This window comes from Pseudorasbora parva, chromosome 24, assembly GCF_024679245.1.
Source record: "Pseudorasbora parva isolate DD20220531a chromosome 24, ASM2467924v1, whole genome shotgun sequence".
In the NCBI taxonomy this organism is placed as follows: domain Eukaryota; kingdom Metazoa; phylum Chordata; class Actinopteri; order Cypriniformes; family Gobionidae; genus Pseudorasbora; species Pseudorasbora parva.
In genome coordinates this window covers 3,380,525-3,395,447 of record NC_090195.1, presented here as the reverse complement: position 1 = coordinate 3,395,447, position 14,923 = coordinate 3,380,525, and the positions used below count along the sequence as shown (strand labels likewise).

Below are 14,923 nucleotides of genomic sequence, written 5' to 3'. Positions count from 1 at the left end.
TGTGTATGTGTGTGTGTATATAGGGTGTTTTCACTTGCTTGGTTTAGATTTAATCCTGGTCCGTTTAGAGTTTACACTGGCATTTTAACACTGAACTTAAAGATACAGATTCTAAAGTCATAGGGATATATTTTGATACTGAACTTACTGCACATCAAAAACAATGCTGTGTGCTGGGCTAAATCTGCTCGCTGTATTTGCATAGCCTCTACTGTAAAAAAAAAGGCAAATTTTGAACTTTTGCAGTACAATCGACTTGGATGTTTATTTCAACTTAAATTATGTTAAACTGACTTAAAAAAAATGAGTTACATCTTGTATAACTAATATATATATTTACATTTCTTAACTTATTTTGATGAGTTAAAACGATGTAAAAACATATGTTGTCATAACTTATTGAACATGTGAAAAATTATATGTTCAATAAGTTATGACAACATATGTTTTTGAGTTCTCAGCCGGTCAAATGTATACATATGATGGTATTTTGACCGGCTGACAACTCGTGAAGAGCTTATAAAATGTGTAAGAGTCAAAACAGTGTCAGGAAAACATATATGTGTGTGTGTGTGTGAGTGTATGTATGTATATATAATATATCATGCCAGATAAGAGCTTTTCAAGTCATGTATCGGTATGAAAAGCGCCAAGTGTGACCTGTTTGATTTTGTGGCTGAAATTAATTTGTATTTCATGTCAAACGCTGTTACCGTAATGCACAAGAAAGAAAGAAAGAAAAGCCATTTTGTGAACACAATAATCATTCTGTGAATGTAATATATTTAATCCACCCGCAATCACAAAACTAATTTAGTCCATTAAACAGCCAGGTCACACTTGGCACCGGCAACGTCAAGGTCATGGGTTTGACTCGCAGGAAATGCGGGAAAAATACCCTGAAATGCAAAGGAAGTGCCTTTGGATGAAAGCATCTGCCAAATGCTTAAACGTAATGTTCTGATAGGGTCGCAGACAGCAATGTAAAACCAATTCTAACTCCAAGACTAAATATATAATCATGCATTAAAGGAGAAACCGCTTGCCATGTATCCGATCAAATTTGTTGCAGATTTAGAAAGAAGTGGATTTGATGCAAAGGCTTTGTGACCCCTTCATCCTCAAAAACCACGAGCAAAACTAAACAAGCTACAAGAAAATATGACTCAGATGACATTAAATAGTCCACTTGCTGTGAGCATAAACCAACAAAATCCAAGACATTTTTAACCAGAATTGTCTGTTAAGTCAATATCATGTTAATAATTGTGCATGTTTTTGGACTTTACATGTAACTAACCCTAAACCAAACCATAATCCTAACCACGAACATTAATATTATTTAGTGCTTAAAGCCACAATATGTAATTTTTCGCCGCTAGATGTCGCTTGTTCAAAACACAGGTGTAGCTTGATGACGGCTTGATTTCGCTGAGCTTTTATTCTGCCGCTTCCGCTCGTGTGTGTGTGTGTGGTAACTAGGGTTGGGTACCGAACTCTGCACATTTAAGGGCACGGACCGAATTACTTCGTTACTATACCGAATTATTCACATAATTCAATCGGTACCACATTTCAGTACCTGAGAACGCACCTGGTGATATAAACTAGTGTCTGTGAATATTAAACAGCAAAAAGGCTATTCACGAATCCTGAGTGTCCTGCGTGTTTGTGTGAATGATTGTTGCTCACCTGCAGTTTATTTACCACACACACACAATGGCGTGTTTCCATCTCATACGAGGACATAAACGCATGTCCGTCGTCTCTAGAGCAGCTCTGAGAGTTAAGTCACTTCATCAGCATTTTACTGTTTCATTTGAGGAAAACTACCGTCATATACACACAGACACTCGGCAACCCGTCAAAATAAGTTTGGTTTAACATGAAATGTACAGTAGAGTTTAGATACGTCTCAGAGTAATAATAATACTAACACTAATGTAATAATTATAAACTTTCAAAACTTATACTGTTTAAATTACTTAAAAAATTAAACTTGGTTGTGCAACTTTGTTTGACAAAATGTTTCATTAAATTAAAAGATAAATACATGTTTTATGTCTTCCTTTGATTATCAGAAAATACACAACACAGAATTTGTGGGAAATCTTTTAATAGAAATTTAATTAAAAAGAAAAATGTATATGGTTGTTTTTATTAATTCAATTTATTATGTAGCTCTATGGCCTACTATTTACTGGAAAATATTACAGTGAACAAACATTAAAGACAATGGCAGACCAAGGCAGCTCTGGCGTAATGTCAGTAACACTTCTATAAATGACTTGCATCAATAATGGTAAAGAAACTGTATCTCTTAAGTACCGAAAAAAGGTACCGTTGAGTAGCGGTACCAGCTAAAATGTGAATGGTACCCAACCCTAGTGGTAACGCAGCGCTGTTTATCATATCACTTTAAACACACTCAGATGTGTGTAATGTTATAATGCTACTCTGTGCGTTCACTCAGCGGGTACTATGAGACACTTGTTCACACCGCAGTGAGAGATCGATATTAGGCGGTAAAACATGGTACTGTGTGCGGTAAATCAAGAACACCAGATTTAAACAATAAGACTAACTGTGTTGAGCTGGAGAACAATGATCAGTTTTCTGTCGATGAATGATCCAAACAGTCGCTCACCTGTCTAATAAAACACATCAGATATTAAAGCGGCTCTGGTGTTTCCATGGTTTCTACAAAATAAATCCAGAAATCGAGGGTAACGCGGGTATGATGTCACTGACAGGCGACGAATGGACATGATCCATGTCCAGGTTAAAATTGCTTATTTCTCGGGATTTAAACATTCTTGGAAACATTTGGGATAATGTAAGCACACAAGTCAACAGAATATATAACACTGTTCTAGTGGGTTTTGGTTATTTGAATCCAAAAATCTTACATATTGTTCCTTTAAAGGTATAATTATAGTGTAACAAAGACACCTTAAAATAAAGTGTAACCATACATTTTTGCATGCATGGTGAACTCTGAAGCAGCTCAGCGCCAAAATATCATCTTTAGTATTCTAGAATATCATTCCATCCTCAAAGCCCAATGAGCTGACAGTCATCTGTGCAGATTAAACAGATGCGTGGATGCATGGGATGAAGTGTGTATGCATGGATGTATGAATCGGGCGACAGCAGGTGTGTTTTTGTGCATGTCTCAGTGGTCCGTTCTTCAGTTGGTCGCTGTATTCAGGACCGTCGCTACGGACTTTACGTAAGATGTTGCGCTGGGTGCAGCATCCGTCCCTCTGTACGGCCACGACGCGCACGAGCTGCCTGCATACACTTACAAAAATGCGCCAGTAGGTTTGTACGCCTCGTACCCCGGATAATCAAATTACATTCGATTTTTACACTTTACAGCGAGCGATTGCGTCGGGTTTTTTTCCCCAGCGGTGGTATGATCTGTTAATATATATTCACCGTTATTCACCGCGTCCGCGCGCACTGACGCGCTCCGGATCTGTGCGAGACACCGAATCAACGGAGAAAATCATTAGAAGGAGAGTCGTCGAGTCGGCGCGAGGAGAAAGGAGAAGGTAGCATATGCATTTGATCAGATGCATAATCTGAAATTCTGTGGATCTGATCGATGTGCTTCTAACTCATGCTGTGGATTGATTTAGGTTTCCTCGTGTTCAACATGATTCATTAGTCGAGGATCCGGAGGATGGGATGGATGCATGAGAGGAGAACGGTAAGATTTTTCATTCGGCATTCCCTTTTATTTCATTATTTATTTAGCTGTTCGGTTTATTTATTTAAATATGTATTCATGGAAGAGATTCTGGCTTTTGGGGCTGTGGTGATTTGGCAGTCGGTGATGTTAATGATGACTTGGCTTGATTTGCATTTTTCTTTCTCATTATCGGTGAATTACACAGACACCCGTGTGCCATTTTGTTGCGCGTCTTCGAGCGAGCGAGGGAGCGCGCGCGCGCGTGTGTCGGGGCCTCACTTGTGTATTTCACGCGCGTACGGCGGTCTCCGTTAAGACGCCGCAGTCACTAACGCAGATGCACCGATTTTCTCACACACGAGCATCAGACTCACTGCAGTCTCTGTCATGATGGAGATCACCGCATTTGATGTCTTATGAAGGTTAATTAATAATCAATATAATGACTTATGAAATGAATGTTTAATCTGTGCATTCGACTCGTTTTTTGGCCTGTGGCTGGTTTAACGGAGCCGTAGTGCAAACAGAGCGCCGCCACCCAACCGGATTCCGACATCCAGCATCTGCAAATCAATTTAGCGTTGTCATGGTTACAGTGAAGCTGCACCACCGCACCTGTGACAGACACACACACACACACACACACTGTAGAGATGCGCCTGCGTGTGATGGACAGAGCCATATTAGAACAATATGTAGGCTGGTAAAATTGTATCGTGCATTTTGTCTTTCTTTGGATTCATTTAAAATAATATTCCTGATGAGTGTGTACATAATCGTATTTATTAATTCGTAAACGTGTTGTGTTATCAGTTAAAGGTCGTAAACTTTTGAACCAAACCCAATTCACCTCACTTTTGCTGTGTGTATTCAATGTGCGCATGTGTTCTGCGCATGTCAAAACTGATCAAAATCTCACCAGAGCATGTTTTTCTTGTGCCTTGGGTTTGTAGGATGAATTTTTTTAATGAGTGCATGATCTTACACTGATTATGTGAGTTTATGTAAGCGCCTTAAAATGTGTTGTTTTATTAGGTGAATGTCACACAGTTAAAGCGGAAATGCACACCTATCTTTGCATTTAAAAACCCTTTTGGTCTTTTCTGTCTCGATTAGGCTTCCATTTTGATGTCAGTAATTGTAAATATCATACACACATGATGGGCGGTTTCTCAATACGTGTTCTTGTCAAATGTCATCCGCTGCCCAAATACTGTTCCAATTCAAAGTTCACCTCTAGCCGAGTCCAGTTCAAATCCCCGGATGTGTCCTTGATCCGCCCCTTTAATCGAGGATGCATCTCGCTCCGACCATCAATGGCAGAGGAGAAAACTTTATAATGTAAAAAATACTGCTGTTGGTGTCGTGAAATGTAGTTTCAGGTGAGAATGCACTTGTTTAAAGATTGAACCTGTGGTTTATTACATTTTTTTAAAAAAGTTTTGGTAGTTAGATCCAGTCGATCAGCGGCGCTCATTAACCCGTCGAGAGCAGCCTTTCCTCAGCTAGTCCTTCTGACGTCTGCCACGGGCTCTGGTGTCTCTGTGGTGGTTAAACATGAGATATAATTCATCTTGTGTAGATCTAACAGGAGATCTTTGGTCTCATAAATCTATAATTTGTTCCCTGGCAAATCCTTTTGACTGAGAGCAAAGTGAAGTTACATAACCTTATATTTTTAGGATATTTAACTTTACCATTGTAGACGACTAGAGCGCTGACTTTGTACGTTTGACCGAATTGTTTGCTTTATTTCTTTTACTTATACTTTTATAATGGCTATTATTGATCAACTGACATTTAACAAAAACAGACAAGGTTGTGTTTCATCTTATATTTAATTTTATTACAGTGAAGATAATCATATATACCGTATGCACACTTATTGTCTGAACCACATATTAATATGTGTAATATTCCTTTTAAAAGGTAAATGATTTGTGTGGCTGTTATTTTTTATAATGAAAAGAGGCAGAGTGGTGCATATTGACATATTTCATTTTATTTACTCAAACTAGTTTGAACTACCAAGTCTGAGATTCACATGCTTGGCATTGAGAAACGGCCATGGTGGCCATGATTCATTTCTGGTCCATCCATAGGTGTCAGGACCCACCCCATCTGTGGGTTGTCCCACCCTTAAAAATATCATTAAAAACCACATTGTGCATTGTAAATAATATAACAACATATACTTAAAGTAACTGTGTAAGTAGTAAAACAATAGAAATGTAAAGGGGTCAAAAAAATGCATTTTAAGTTAACATTTTGAGTCCCCCCTCTCTTGCCTCACACTGGTTTGGTACACACACACACACACACCCGTTGGATGAGAACTTTGTTGTTTAGTAGTTGTGGCACTCCAGTAAGTATCTGTTAAGGCTATTTTATTCACTTTAAACATTGGATGAAGTGATTCTTTTCTCTTTAATACAGACAATGCTGAGTTATTAATAAATTAGTATTTTTCCATGAGCCGATATGTTAGCGATTATTGTTTGGTAGCTTGTTGTAAGGCACCCACTACGACTAACACAGCGATAAGCCTGTGTGTGAACTGACATTAGGCTAATTTTGTAGATCTACTGCTGTGTTGGGTTTTACTCAATAGCCTATTATGTGGAAGAAGCAAGATAATTTAACAATTATATTACTGTGTGGTGAACATATGATAACTTATATTTAAACAACTATTGATTTGTGTTGTTGGTCAGCTAAAATGACAGGGAAAAGAAAAATGGACATTCCCCTTGAGAAATGTGTAGTTTATTGTCCAGCCCAACTGTCAGAGCCTGTTAAAGGATTGAATAAAAAAAGTGAGCAGAAACCGGGAAAAACACATTTGTTTAAATATAGGCAGCATTTACTGACATTCTTGCATATTTTCAGTCAGTTTTTCATCCTTCTGCCTGAATGTTTAGTTGTAAACCTGTTTATACAAACCAATTCTGCTGCTATTGCATTACTGTCATCCAACATTCGTCATGGGTCATTTAATATCAGCATTATTCTCAATTTATTCATCGTAAACATCAGCTTTCAGACATGAGTTGTTTACCATGTATACAGACACATTTCTTTGTACAGTTTGTATTAAATGTCTGTTTTCATTTACATAAGTAATAATGTGAACATTGTATAATTGTATATTAATGCTTTCTCATTATTCTGTTTTATGTTTGCAGAACCACACTTCTATGCACATTTAATACAGAATACTAATTTGCTCATTTAATTTCAGAGCTGGACATCGTTCTGACCGGACAAACCTGTTGCCCTCGACCAGGCAAATTAAATATTAAAGCTCAGTTTTTTTTTTAAGTCAAGGCCAGACCAATCCAAGTCTGGAAGGTTGAAAGAGAAAGACTTTGTGTCATTGCTACAGATGCGGCTGCTCCATGTTTTGAGTAATAAAGTGGAAATGAATCGAAATGATAATTCAGCTTTGACTGGGCTAGAGGTCACAGTATTTAGTTGCACAGGTCACAGGTTTTAGTTGCTGATGTACTGACCCTCACACCCTTAGCTATATGAAATACGATAAGCTGTACATATATGCAGTTTTTGACCTCCCTCGTCCTTTCTCTCCCTCTCTCTCTCGTTCCCCGTCCTGTGTTTTTTCTTCTAGTAAGCAAGGCCAGTGCTGACTGTGATGATTGTGATGGCAAGCAGAAGACTCCCGTAGCAGCATCCAGTGCTGTTGACAACTGTGTGGATTTCACTTTGATGCCACAAGATACCCGATTCCACAAGTTAATCGTAAAAAAAGTTAATTCTCTTTCTTGTTTTGTGGATGTTTTTATTCAAAATACACTTCCATATTTGCTATTCCTCATAAAATAAACATTTACGAAGTTGAGTTGCTCACTATTTGCCTTTTTCTTTAGGAAAGGGGCAGGACATGATTCAGTTGCCATGCAGGCTGCTATCGTAACAGGCCTTTTTAGCCCCTCCCCCCTCATCTGGTTGGTCCAACTGTTGTTGTGGCCACACCTCCTTGGACCTAGATTGGCCGAAGCCAGTCCCGCCTGCCCTACTCCCTGCAGCTGTTCCAATCAAGCCAGTCGAGTGATCTGTACCAGAAAAGGCCTAAATGAAGTTCCACAGAGTATCTCGTCCAATACTCGATACCTCAACCTCCAAGAGAACGCCATACAGGTAACCTCCTCGATAACCCAAATATATGTTAAGAACGTTTCCTCCATGAGTAATGCATGCTGAAATTAGCTACATAAGAAAACAGCCATGCTATATCGAACCTCGCCAGCATATTTGTTTGAAAATGGAGAAATGTTTAGATAATGAGCTGGATTAAAGTGATCAGTTTATTTCAGATGTCCCAAAAAACACTTGTTGCTCAGAAGACTGCAGAACATTAACACTTTAAATAATGTGCTGCTCCTAAAACTTATCAAGCAAAATCAACCCAAGGTGATTATGCAAGTACCCAAAAATTGAATTTCTATTCGAAATGAAACGCAGACATTGCAAGAAATCCATAAATTCCTCCAAAAATTCAATGACTTGCAAAGCTTTAGTCCTAAACATACTTTGCTCGGATAGATAGACCTTCCGATGCTACAACCATCAGGCATTGTAGATCAGTCATCTCTAATCACTGGGTGACAGATGGTCACGCATACGCACGTACTGAAATAGAACAAAACAACAAAGATCCAACAATCGTGGGTATGCATACTAACACTGGCATACGTTGATCTTAAGTCACTCATGCTAATCCATTTCCAGAATATGTCGGCTGTTGTAACTAACTACACTCTCTTCCTCTGCAGGTGATCAGATCAGACACATTCAAGCACCTAAATCATCTGGAAATTTTACAGTTGTCTAAGAACCAGATTCGTCAGATAGAAGTGGGAGCGTTCAATGGCCTTCCCAATCTTATCACCCTGGAGCTTTTTGACAACAGACTGCCACTGGTACCATCACAGGCGTTTGAGTACCTGAGCAAGCTACGTGAACTCTGGCTAAGGAACAACCCCATAGAGACGCTCCCGGCGTACGCCTTCCACCGCGTGCCATCACTGCGGCGGTTAGACCTCGGAGAGTTGCGCAAACTCAGTTTCATCTCAGAGGCAGCATTTGAAGGGCTGCTGAACCTACGGTTCCTGAATCTGGGCATGTGCGGGCTTAAGGATGTACCCAACTTGACGCCTCTCGTGCGGCTAGAGGAACTGGAGCTGTCAGGAAACCAGCTGGGAGTGGTGCGTCCTGGATCTTTCCAAGGCCTGGTGTCTCTACGCAAACTGTGGCTCATGCACTCTCGGATCTCCGTCATTGAGAGGAATGCCTTTGATGACCTCAAGAACCTGGAGGAGCTCAATCTGTCCCATAACTCTCTGCATTCTTTGCCACATGACCTCTTCACTCCACTGCAGCAGTTAGAGCGTGTCCATCTGAACCACAACCCTTGGGTTTGCAACTGTGACGTACTGTGGTTGAGCTGGTGGCTCAAAGAAACCGTACCTGATAACTCCACTTGCTGTGCACGTTGCCATGCCCCACCAGGTACTAAGGGCAGGTACATTGGTGACCTTGACCAGAGAGACTTCACCTGCTATGCACCTGTGATTGTGGAGCCACCAACGGACCTGAACGTGACGGAGGGAATGGCAGCGGAGCTGAAATGCCGCACTGGGACATCCATGACTTCTGTTAATTGGTTGACCCCCAATGGGACGCTGATGACCCATGGCGCATACAAAGTCCGGATCTCTGTCCTGCACGATGGAACCTTGAATTTCACCAATGTGACCATGCAAGACACTGGATCATACACCTGTATGGTCACCAACTCTGCTGGCAACACCACAGCAACTGCTGTGTTGAACGTCTCTGCACCGGACCCAGGCAGTGGCTACAGCTACTTCACAACGGTAACTGTTGAAACCGTAGAGACGGGGCAAGACGGACACGATTCAGCTCGGCAATTCGTCAACGAAACGTTTATTAGCTTTCCAGGACCGACGGCCGCATCCGCATCTGCAGGCCCCACTGGTTCCATGCTGTCCTCCTTGTCACCACGAGCTACGCGTGCACCCGATCACCCGTTCACGGTCTCCATTACAGACGTCGCCAATCTGTCGGGTCTAGAGGACGTAATGAAGACGACCAAGATCATCATCGGCTGCTTTGTGGCCATCACCTTCATGGCGGCCGTGATGCTGGTCGTCTTCTATAAGCTTCGCAAACAGCACCAACTGCACAAACACCACGGGCCGGCACGAGCCATCGAGATCATCAACGTCGAAGATGAGATTGGATCCGCGGGAGGAGCCAGTGGCATCACCGGAGGGAGCACCATCCACTCTGGAATAGGATCTGGTGGAGGAAGTGGGCAAAGTCCAAGGATTCACGACCCTGAGATCATGACCCTGCCGAGCGTAGGGCAAGCGGATCACCTGAACCACTACTACAAACCGCACCACTTTAACAACAACGTGCTTGGCTTAAACATGACCACTGGAATGCTCAACAACAAAACATCCTCCCAAAATCAGGCTTCGACCATGAAAATAGGGACTTCCTGTGACAACCCTGGCTCGACCTCGCCTCCCCTGCCGATTCCTATCCCAATGGCGATGACTTTCCACGGGACTCTGAAAGGCCTTAGTCACGTTCCCAATGTGCAGACTGAGCCGCTGTTGCTATCGAATGGCTCCAAGGAGAGCGTCCAGGAGACCCAGATCTGATTACTCACATACACGTGCACATGCAGGACGGGAAGTAGACTGGTTTATTACGCCAGTGTGACTGTCAAGTCTTTGACATTGTGGAACTCCGTCCCTTTCCGACAGATATTATGGAATATTTCGTTCAGTGAACAGAGAGACAGGCTTTTACTGAAGTGGACATGGCGCTGTTGAGTACATACGTGCCAAAGCAAGCGTCTTTTTTGCAGTTCTTTTTGAGTTGTGTCCGCGTATAAAAAATATAGTCTATATTAAAGTAGTGTAATTACTTAAGTGTTGGTTTGCCACAGTCCAGCGACACCGAGTACACACACCGTTGTACAGCAGCTAACAGACCTGTATAAAAGCATACACACATTTACACTTCCCGGAGGTTGACATCATTATTCATCGTACTCACCTCGGTAGGTAGTGTGTGTGTGTATGTGTGAGAGTGTGTGTGTAAGGAACAGTATTAACTGAGACTAATTCAGAAATAAAGACTTAAACTGCTGTGATCCAGAACACATGCTCACTCTGCTTCATGATGACATTCTGAATCTAGCACAAGTGAGGATCAGTTCATAAGCTCAGAAATACGAACTCTTAAAGACACCAGTTTCAGGGTGACACACACCATACCTAGAGGAGAGGGCAGAGAGAAGAAGCCTTTCCATGTGAACGATAAGAGTACTAAGGCTGCTGTCCTCAGCAAAGGTACCATAGTACCACAACAAGCCGCCATAGTGCAAACTCTCTGTGCTTATCTACGTTTGAAGAGATCTTGAGTGCCATATGTTTGTCTTTTCGCCTGTCAGCGCTGAAATGAAGAGTAACAGCAGTGTGTAAGGGCTATTTCACTGGCATTGGGTGTTTTTGATGTGCGCAGAACGTATCTGGACTTAAAGCCAACATGAAACGCCATTTAACTTCTGTAGTATTTCAATGTGAAACATGGATGTGGGGCGGGACTTGACTTTATCCATCAGAAATTGATTGGATCGTGAAAAGTGGGTGTACCGGAATGGAGCCAGGAGGGATTGGTGATTCTAGCCGAAATGGGAAGTCGTTTCAGAGGCGGCGCAGGTTATGTTTTGATAAAAGATTCTGAAGATTTTTTTTTTCTTGACTTGGCCTAACGTGCACAGTTGAATCGTGCACAATAAGGCCAGGAATGTGTGTGTGTGTGTGTTAGGAAAGTAAACAGTGTCCATTTTGAGTTCGTGTTGACTTTAAAATAAGCTGTATTAAAGCTTTGAAATATACTGGGATACGCAGCACAGGAGAATTTCACCGACTTGAAAATTTTAGATTTTTAACAGAGAGAGAATGAAAGACATTGTGAAAATGTCCAGATTTTTCTGATGAAAGATTTTGCAATATGACATGTAATCTAATGTAAAGATTTTCAAGTATACTGTTTATAGACCAAATCAGTGGGTTTGGGTTTAAGGGGCTGGTTAAGCGTCAGGGTTCAGGGAATGGGTCACTTCAGATTAAACGTTGGCGAGACTTGTATGCCTCACTATTTTCTTTGAAGAGATTTGTGGACTGACCGGTCCTCCGTGGGAGCCATACAACAACTGCTGACTACATGAAGCTAGTGATCAAGTTCCTCATTCTTGAATGGCTTTGAAGTTGTATAATAACAATGTGCAATGTGCCATTATCTGGAGTAGAGTACACATGCGTGTATTATTGTAATTGCTGCATTAAACTTTATTCGGTTTTTAATTTCCAATTCATCATCTTTTTATCAAACTGCTGTTGATACAACTGATTCATCCTTTTGCAGAAGGTGGGAACGTTCATGAATCAAGCGGGACTTAATTTGACCGAGCGGGCAGTTGTTTTCTCCACTGAATCTAGTTCGACATTATTAATTTTTGTTGAAGTGCTATACATAGCTCAGCAACCTGAGGACATTATATCCCTCTCAAATGTCCCCCTGCTATTCTTCATAATGAAATTACAGGACAAACTATATTTTTTCTGTTTCTTTTATTGCTTTGCCTATTACTCCCTACAGCTGTTTGTGTTTGAATATCCAGTGGGGTTGCTTAGCAACAACATCATTGCCAGGAAATAATCTTAAAAGCTTATTGTAGCACCTGACCCTCATCGGCTGATGCGGAGCATGGGTAGATCAGAATTACGTCAGCATCGCATACGTAAAAGGTTAATGTGAGGAACGTGTCCTCGACACCAAATCATACGAGATGCTCTTATAAATGAACAAATACACCGGCCGGCGTGTTTGCGTCGTTCAGATTTGAACACTTTAGCCCACTGAAAGCTACATAAACAGCCAGTTACCACAATTGAACCTTGATTTTGCTAATTAGCCGTAATAGGTGAGATTAAAATTCTAGAGAGCATTTTGTTTGTACATTTTAAATGCATATCTCAGATCATTTTGGAAATTTTCTTTTTTAGGAGTACACCAGCATATTGCTAACACACATCAACTACCAGTGTCTTTGCTCAAGTCAGAGTCACAGACGGGCGATAAAGCCAGCAAACCACACCTTTAACCTTTCCATACCTCTATTTTATCACGTAAACTTGTGAAATGCGAAATGGCTAAACCCTGCCCTGCCTCAGACAGGATGTCAGAGTTTAGACGCGTGTGTTGTCCTGTAGCAGGTTGTTCTTTTCCTCTATGCATCCTCTCTGCAGCCCGCAAAATCGCATTACCCTTACGGCTACTGAGAGACAATTCATCTAAACCTCTCCCCATTTCAGAAAGCTGCTCTAAGCTGATTTCACTGGCTGTGAGATGAAGACTGAGGCCGTGTGTTTTAAGACGAGGCACTGAAGCGCTTTCTGAATCGGCACAGAAAGATTGTATTATGAAGCAGATTCTTGATGTGGAGGGTCTTTCTCTCTCCGTCTCTGTCTATCACGTTCTCACACTGACCATGTGTTCATATATTGCCATGTATATAATCTAAAGATGTAAATATTCTCTATTTTTTGACTTACCATTAACAGAACACGTGTTCTTCAGGATTTGAAACAGAGCTTTTTGGGAACTTTCTCTCCTTCTATTTATGGGTGAATCTCATGAAAACAGGTCACATTTCAGCACAGTATCAAATGAACAAAATTATCTTGTGCATAGAGAAAATAATAATGCCTATGTGACATTTTTAACTCATTTTATGACAAATTGCTGCTGCTGTTACATGGATATGTTGTTTGTAATACCCAGTTTTCTGTGTTGGTTCTTATTACTGTAATACATAAAAACACACACACACACACACACATATATATATATAAAATGCATTACATATATAAAATCTCTCATAAAAGTTTTTTGTTGCAATGTTGAGTGATTATTTGTCTCTTTTTCTGATAAATTGTAGAATAGATTTTTTTCTGCTATGAAAATGTTAAATGTGTTTCGCAAAAACTAATGATGTTTTTAATTCTTACTATTAATCGGGACCCAAAAACCAGTTGTTAGCCAGTTTTGTGAGATTCACTCATATATTTCTCTCTTATTCTGTCTTTAGAACAACACACTCCTCAAGAAAAGAAAAAACAACTTCAAATCAATCTTTTTTTTGCATAAAAAAATATAGTACTGCTGATATCGGCTCTGTTCTTCATCTGTTTACCTATTTATTTGTACTGAGTATTTTTAGTTGATTTGGTTTCTTTTCTATGTCGATGCTGTGTGGTTCGGCTGTGGAGAGCTGTAGTTGATTGGCCATCAGTTCCGGGTCAAAGGTTGTGGCAAATGCTTAACTGTGCGTGTGAGCCTCTGCACTATGCCATTCGCTACACAGACGCTCTTTACCAATAAAACATGGACATTTTGGCTTTAGAAACTCTGACTGTGTGTCTTTATGCTCAACTTTGATTAAAGATGCTGTAAATAATACATAAACTGAGATGGGGAGGGACCTGTGCCTTTTTCGTTAGCCAATCAGTAAAGCTGTCTTGATGTGACTCATGTCTATAGAGGGCGGGGTTTGGAAAGAGGGCGTGGTCTAGTGGAAGTTAGCAATATGGTAAATTGCTTTCTGCAGTGGTTCTCAACTGGTTATTCATTCAAGACTCAGAGCCAATACAGGATAATTATCTATCATACAAACATGTCCTTAAAGTGATAGTTCACCCAAAAATGAGAATGTGATGTTTGTCTGCTGACCCCCAGGGCATCTGAGATGTAGGTGTGTTTGTTTCTTCAGAAGAACACAAATGAAGATTTTTAACTCAACTGTTGCTCGTATAATGCATGTCAATGGGGTGTATTTCTGAGAGTAAAAAACAAAGACATACGAATCCATATTACACCCTGTCTCATGGCGACACATTGATGTCTTAAGACACGAAACGATCGGTTTCTGTGAGAAACACAAAAGTGTTTGTTATTTTTTACCTCATATCAGACGACTCTCATCTAGTATTCCCAGCGCCATTACTTCCACCAAAGAAGGTCAAATGAAGATTTTGGACTCAAACTGTTGCTCGTATAATGCATGTCAATGGGTGGATTTCTATGAGAGTAAAATCCAGGTCC

At 40.7% G+C, this 14,923-nt stretch overlaps 1 protein-coding gene across 3 annotated transcripts; it reads left to right on the top strand.

Moving 5' to 3' along the window:
* Nucleotides 1-3,116: 3,116 nt before the first annotated feature.
* lrrc4bb (leucine rich repeat containing 4Bb) lies at nt 3,117-14,228 on the top strand. Of its 3 annotated transcripts, none has more exons than XM_067434833.1 (5): nt 3,117-3,557; nt 3,645-3,715; nt 7,326-7,449; nt 7,585-7,855; nt 8,491-14,228. In XM_067434833.1, exons 3-5 carry the CDS (start codon nt 7,424-7,426, stop codon nt 10,408-10,410), a joined length of 2,217 nt encoding a protein of 738 aa, XP_067290934.1. In that variant the 5' UTR covers nt 3,117-3,557; nt 3,645-3,715; nt 7,326-7,423; the 3' UTR covers nt 10,411-14,228. The 3 variants fall into 3 exon arrangements, with proteins under 3 accessions (XP_067290934.1, XP_067290936.1, XP_067290935.1); XM_067434835.1 differs by having other exon boundaries at nt 3,119-3,557; nt 7,326-7,456; XM_067434834.1 differs by having other exon boundaries at nt 3,119-3,557; nt 7,326-7,465.
* Nucleotides 14,229-14,923: the final 695 nt, after the last annotated feature.

Excerpts from the sequence above, each read along its gene's own strand:
- lrrc4bb (XM_067434833.1), top strand. The coding sequence starts at position 7,424 with ATGCCACAAGATACCCGATTCCACAA. Across the intron at positions 7,450-7,584 it reads CAAGATACCCGATTCCACAA|GAAAGGGGCAGGACATGATT; the intron begins GTTAATCGTAAA and ends CTTTTTCTTTAG. Across the intron at positions 7,856-8,490 it reads TCCAAGAGAACGCCATACAG|GTGATCAGATCAGACACATT; the intron begins GTAACCTCCTCG and ends CTTCCTCTGCAG.